The sequence below is a fragment of the Pseudophryne corroboree genome, chromosome 10 (genome assembly GCF_028390025.1).
Source record: "Pseudophryne corroboree isolate aPseCor3 chromosome 10, aPseCor3.hap2, whole genome shotgun sequence".
In the NCBI taxonomy this organism is placed as follows: domain Eukaryota; kingdom Metazoa; phylum Chordata; class Amphibia; order Anura; family Myobatrachidae; genus Pseudophryne; species Pseudophryne corroboree.
In genome coordinates this window covers 278985036-278991401 of record NC_086453.1, presented here as the reverse complement: position 1 = coordinate 278991401, position 6366 = coordinate 278985036, and the positions used below count along the sequence as shown (strand labels likewise).

General features: G+C 42.4%; 1 protein-coding gene across 1 annotated transcript; it reads left to right on the top strand.

Moving 5' to 3' along the window:
- The first annotated feature begins 350 nt into the window (after positions 1-350).
- On the top strand, positions 351-5696 carry LOC134965528 (apolipoprotein A-IV-like). Its single transcript, XM_063941910.1, has 4 exons — positions 351-446; positions 1539-1632; positions 2043-2169; positions 4328-5696. The coding sequence occupies exons 2-4, from the start codon at positions 1584-1586 to the stop codon at positions 5253-5255; spliced, it is 1104 nt and encodes a 367-aa protein (XP_063797980.1). The 5' UTR covers positions 351-446; positions 1539-1583; the 3' UTR covers positions 5256-5696.
- Positions 5697-6366: the final 670 nt, after the last annotated feature.

Here is a 6366-nt window from a genome sequence, read left to right as displayed (position 1 = left end):
TTCTGATTTGTGTTTATATTTTAAGGGGTTGAGTATTCCCCTCTCTGACACAGCTGCTAGGTAAAGGGACTTTTTACAGGGTAAACCAGGAGCTTTGTCATTTTTCTGTCTGTTATTGTATTAAGCCCAATATAACCTGTCATGAAGAAGTAACCTGGAACTCAGTGACCACCGGCATTAATGGTGGTACTTACTTGTTTTATTAATATCAGCTCTAGTTTTTTGAATAACAGACACAGCAGTTATTGATTATGACTCAGTGACCAGGTCTAATCACACTTCCAGCATCACCATGCAAGCCAGGACACGTCAGGAATACCACGTTGTAAAACAAATCTAAAGTCCAGTCAGCTGCATTGGATCACAGTCAGGGAACAGAGATGGTGTAATATAAAGGCAGCCTACAGCATCAGCATCAACCTCACACCCAGGCACCGAGGGTCCAGGTAAGGAGAGATCTCATTCCTACATGAATAGACAGTCACAGCATCAAAGATTATTTATTCATTTTTACATTAAAAAAGTAAAATGTCTTCTTAAGTTTGTTATAATTTCATAGGTCACCCTATGGGCATTAGATCAATAAGAACAAGCTAAGCTACCTATTTGTATTACTTTTTATTTTAGGGCCTATTTAAGAAGCTGAAATTCTTGTGTTTCTTTATGATTTAAGTTTAGAAGTTATTTATCAAATGCCTAACTCTGGAAATACTGTATCAATGTATCTCCTGTGTTAGGCAAGCTACTACCTCAGTCCCCATATCAGTGGTGACCCCATTTATATCAATTGTGACTGCAACCTGGCCCATTTTACCAACTTCCAAAAAGCTCACCTTTTCAAAGCTTGGTCACCACTAGGAAGCACCTTCTTCAGATGACAATAGCTAACTGTTGTCTATAGGCTCAGTGAAGTCTGTTGCAGCTGTATGAAGCTAGCAGTGAAAGACTTCACAATAGAGAACAGTAAAAAATCTGATAAATAATAAATTGGATCCATAATGTGTAATGTTTAGATATTTAAGTATTCCTGTTATTAAAGGTCCCATTTATCAGCGTCTTTTTATTACCACAATTTGCGACAATAAGAAATAATACTTTATGGCAGTGGTTTCCAAACTTTTTTGAATCATGGCGCCCTAGAATATCAGAATTTTTTTCACGGCACCCCTAGGCCAAAAATTTCTTATTGAGAAATTTAGAAAGAAATATTACATTAAGTAGATTGCGTTTATATGTAATCCTTTAGGGTCAGTTGTGTGGTGAGGGACAAGATTTGCTTCTGTTTGGCCACATATTTTATGACTGGCAGCCACCATGAATAATATATTGACCATGAATAATTTGAATAGGTCCTGGTCCACCAAACCAAAGCACCCCTGCAAGTGTCCCGAGGCACCCCAGGGAGCCACGGCACACAGTTTGGGAACCTCTGCTTTATGGGCTAAAAGCCTGATAACTGATACATCGGCTCCTAAGTCTTACTACAGATCTAGACTCTCCAGGACAATTCTTCTAACTGTAACTATTTCTTGTTGCAGATATACAGCACTTTCTTCTCCTCCTGATTCATCCACTGACTCAACATGTTGGTGAAAGTGACAGCGCTGGCACTTGTCTTGTGTGCAATCACAGGTCAGTACATGCACGGCTAGATGAGTGTCTGTGAGAGAACGTGAAATGGAGAAGGGGAAAAAATGGTGAAAGAAGAAATAATAATAATGGCAACCAGTGTAGAAACATGTATAAGAAAAGTAAAACCCTCAGACATACAGCCACACATGCAGTAGGACAAGAAAGTAGGATCAGCATACACTCAGCATATCACATACAGTTACTTGTCATTTTATTAAGTGACCACATACAGGGCAGTGGAGAGCCAGGCTGGGCCCAGGTACTTTTCAATGGGCGTGGCCTAATCACAGGAGGTGTGGTCATGTACCCTTAGAAAATAATACAAAAAAATTAGTATTTTAAGCACCTCCATGGCCACACTGCACATATATGTGCATTAAGGTTTTTTTTCTTAATTCTTCTTGTTTTAGGATCTCAGGCTGAAGTCAGCACTGATCAGGTCGTTGACGCCTTCTGGAATTACTTCAGCCAGCTGACCAGCGGCACTAAGGACACCGTGGAGAAGATTCAGCAGGCTGACATCAGCAAGCAGCTAAAGTAAGTGAGAGCATTATAGGTATCCAGGGCTGGAGTAAGGTTTGTTGGGCCCCTGGGCAACTAACTTGTGGTACCCCTACCAATAAAATTGTATGTTGTCAGAGTTAGATTTAGGGGTCAGGCCACTCCTATGCACAATATTATTGGCCTTTATGCCCTGACCCACCCCCCTCTCACCTTAACAAATGCCCTCAGTTATGCAGGGACGACAGTTAAGCTTAGGTGCAGATACGCCAAGTGGCAGTGTAGACAGCTCTGCATACACATCATGATAGTGTCACTGTTGGTAGAGATTCCGTCTCCTCCTGGTCCCGAAGCTGAAGCCTCCCAGCACATAGCAATTAGGCAAGTAGCCCCAACCTCTCCTGCACACAAGTCGCTGCCCGCTACCATCTTCCAACACTGGTGCTACATGAAAAAAGGTTTAGCTGCTCTGATGCGGGGGGTGGGCATCCTGCATAGCATAGAACAACCCACCTTCACCACAGCCTGGCCAGCGGCCACTACATGTAGTATAAAGGGTGGCATGGAGCTGATGCACATGCCCAGAAGTGGTGGCAGCAGATTTTCCTGTCAAGCCTGGTGTGTGTGTGTGTGTGTGTGTGTGTGTCTATGGATCTGAGCGCTCAGTCATCACATCAGAGAGAGAATCTGGTTAGTGGCTTACTGTGATCATCGGGCCTGCATATGTCTGTAGTGCTGCACTTTGTTTGGGGAAAACTTTAGCTTGTTAAATCCTAATTATGGATCCTTCAAGAGTTGGTTATACTCACTCAAAATCAAATATTTGGAAATCCCCTTCCAGAAATCGTGCATTTGCTCCTGCTAGGCATATGCCTCTTAGACCTAGTGGGAGATCTGCCACTGCATGTTATTAAAAAGATATCGGTACCAATTTATCAAGCCTTGGAGAGTGATAAATAGCACAGTGATAAGTACCAGCCAATCAGCTCCTAACTTCTATGTCACAGGCTGTGTTTGAAAAATGACAGTTAGGAGCTAGTTGGCTGGTACTTTATCACAGTGCTATTTATCACTCTCCAAGGCTTGATAAATCTGGGCCATCATGTGTAAATAAACCCAGCACCACAGATGTGTTACATAAATTGTATTGCCCCCAGTACACATTACGCCACATTGCCCCCCAACTAGGGGCTGGCTGGCAACTTTCAGCCTGGGGGGCTGACTCAAGCAAGTAACCCAGCTTTTCACAGGGCATGCAGTGAGAAAATGGCCCAGGAACACTTAAATTGCACTGGCCCGGTGGGCAGATGGCACCCTGCCCCCCTGCCCAGCCAGCCCCTACTCCCCACACACACTAAAGATGTAGCTATGTGTGGGGGCCCCAGACACCCTGTTGTTTATCTGGCAATAGAAACACCTATACTAGCCAGAAGCAGGTTTATAAAAAGGTGTCTGTATAGGTTTAGTGTAGTGTATGTCACATGCATGTTAAAAGTTCAGAAGGGCGCTATTATGAACAGTGGTGCCAGAGACAAAGGTGGGGTTGTGTACAGCAACCAATCAGATGCATGCTTTCATCTTCTAAATTACACTAAATTACAGTACAGTAGAGAAATAACTATTAAAATTTTATTTTTAGAAGCAATACCAATATGTTTCTTTTTCACCAGATTTCCTAAGTGTGCCCAAGTGTGTAACCAGTGTAGGACTGGGGCATGTAGGGCCCACCGGGGGAATGCAGTGGTAAGGGCCCATGTTTAGGGGTGTGGCCAGTCTGCTTAGGGGGTTTGGCCTGCCACCACATTGGTTTGACTAACCATTAGAGAGTGCAATGTCTGTGCCCCTTCATAAATATATGCAGTAAATTCAGCTACTGCATGCATGATAATGTACCAGATTAATAACAGATTAATAACAGCAATGCACTGTAGAAAATACACCATAGTCCAGTATAAGGTAAATATGTATAATGTATAATTCAAGTGCACAGTATAGAACCTGATCCTTAGAGCAGGAGGTGGGCCCCCAGGCAGTGTGGGCCACCTGTGGTTTCCCCTGTACCCCTGTGGGCCAGTCCAAGCCTGTGTGTAACTGAAATCTACAGTCAATACCGGATAAACGTTATATGACCATTATATGACCACTAACCTTGATCTGTTATATGTAGTGACTAATGCTACCTCTTCCTCCACAGTTCTCTAATTGAGGAAAACCTGAAGAGCGTAAACCTTTATGCAGGAGAACTGCAGCAACAGTTGGTTCCCTTTGCTCAGCAGATTCAAAAGCAACTGACACAGGACTCAGACAAGCTGAGAGAACAGATCAGACAGGAGCTGGAGCAGCTGAGGGTCAAGCTGTCCCCATACGCAGATGAGGTGCACAAGCAGCTGAGCAGGAATGTAGAGGAGCTTCAGATAAAAGTGGCTCCATATGCAGAGGAGCTTCGCACCCAACTGGACAAAAACATTCAGGTCATCAGTCAGCAGCTAAAGTCTGTAACAAAGGACCTGGAAGCCAAAATCCGGGAGAATGCAGACCAGATACAGGTGTCACTGGTCCCATACTATCAAGAACTGGGGGTCACAATAGACAACAATGTGGAGCAGCTGAGGAAGCAGCTAAAACCCATCACTGATAAAATGAAAGATGATATAGATCAACAGTTACAAGAGCTCTCTAAAAGCCTGACCCCCTATGCTGAGGATATGCAGGATGCCATACGCAAACAGATGAGGAACATGGACATCCAGATGAGGAAGAAGGTAGACCAGATGGAAAGCCAAATCCTGGACTTCCCAGTACAGCTGAAAGGGCAACTCTACCCATATGCAGACCAACTAAGAGACCAGCTCAATGGAGATATGACAGGTGTCAGAGAGAAACTGGAGCCCTACCTGACCAAGATGAACCAGCAGATGGACCAGAAGATTGCAGAGTTCAAAGACACAATTGTCCCCTATACAGATGGCCTGAATAAGGAACTTGTGCAGAGAGTGGAGGACATGAAGAGGGAACTGAGCCAGTATACTGTCAGCATGCAGGATCAGATGGATGTTTTGGAGCAAGATGTCCGAGACAAGATCCAAGATTTCATCAATAGGGGAATTTCCACTGAGAACTGAGTCTTCATCACACTGACTTATACCTGCTGAACAAGTCACTTAATGTAACTTATAGCATAATATATAAAGGATGCTTGCTATTGCATAAGAAAATAACACAACTTCTTGTTGTGACTTTATTTCAACTATTAAGTAGGTCCAAGGATGGGCAGGTTAGATTTTCATCAGTGTTTTATAATAAGTATTATCTCCTGGGTGAAATAATATCTGCTCATACTGTCAGTGTTTCTCCAGAGGTTATTGGACTATAACTGACAATATTCTTGTAATGATATTGGATACAAGATGTCTGCTTGTCATTTAACAGAACGGAAACAGCCAAGTACTGCACTGTATTGGGGAATTACTGAATGTTGTCTGGTCTTCCCCCTTCAGCCATATAAGTGTAAAACCTGTGTGTGCATTTCTTGAATTATGTTAATAAAATGCAACTCAGCAATGCACAGGGTGTCCTGATTGGAATTAATAAAAAAAAGGTTCTGATAATAATGATCTGATTTCTGAAGTTTAGCTCATCCTAATATTCTGTGATGCTCGTCTAAAGTATGGCTCACTCACTTCTTTCTTACAATCTAGGTTTCTCGTGCTTTTGTTTATGCAGTGTACTCCTCTATACAGTATCTAGAAATGTAAACAAAGTATGCTTGCATATTTTTATTATACCCCATAAATCAGGGATCTACTTAAACTACATATTCCACCGGTTGAGAAACCCTGCTTCAGATATTGCCATATCGGTCCACGAGGATCTCTAACATTTCCTAGATCACCTACTATTATTATTATTATATAATATATTAATAATTCAATTGTGTAGCTATTGCACAGCTGTAGTAATTACCAACTGTAACCGTTTAAAACACGTGATGCATATTTTTCCTAACTGACACAGGGTAAGATGTACTAAGCAGTGAAAGCAGTGAAGTAAGCCAGGGGAGATGTTGCTCATGGCAACCAAACAGCTGCTCTATATAATTTTATTATATATGCAAATTATAAATGTTACTTCAATGCTGCTTAGTACATCTCCCCCACAGTCTACAGATCCATAGGTGGACTGGAAAACATGAACTGTTGAGGTTTTTTGAGGACCAGCTTTGCCCTCTCTGCT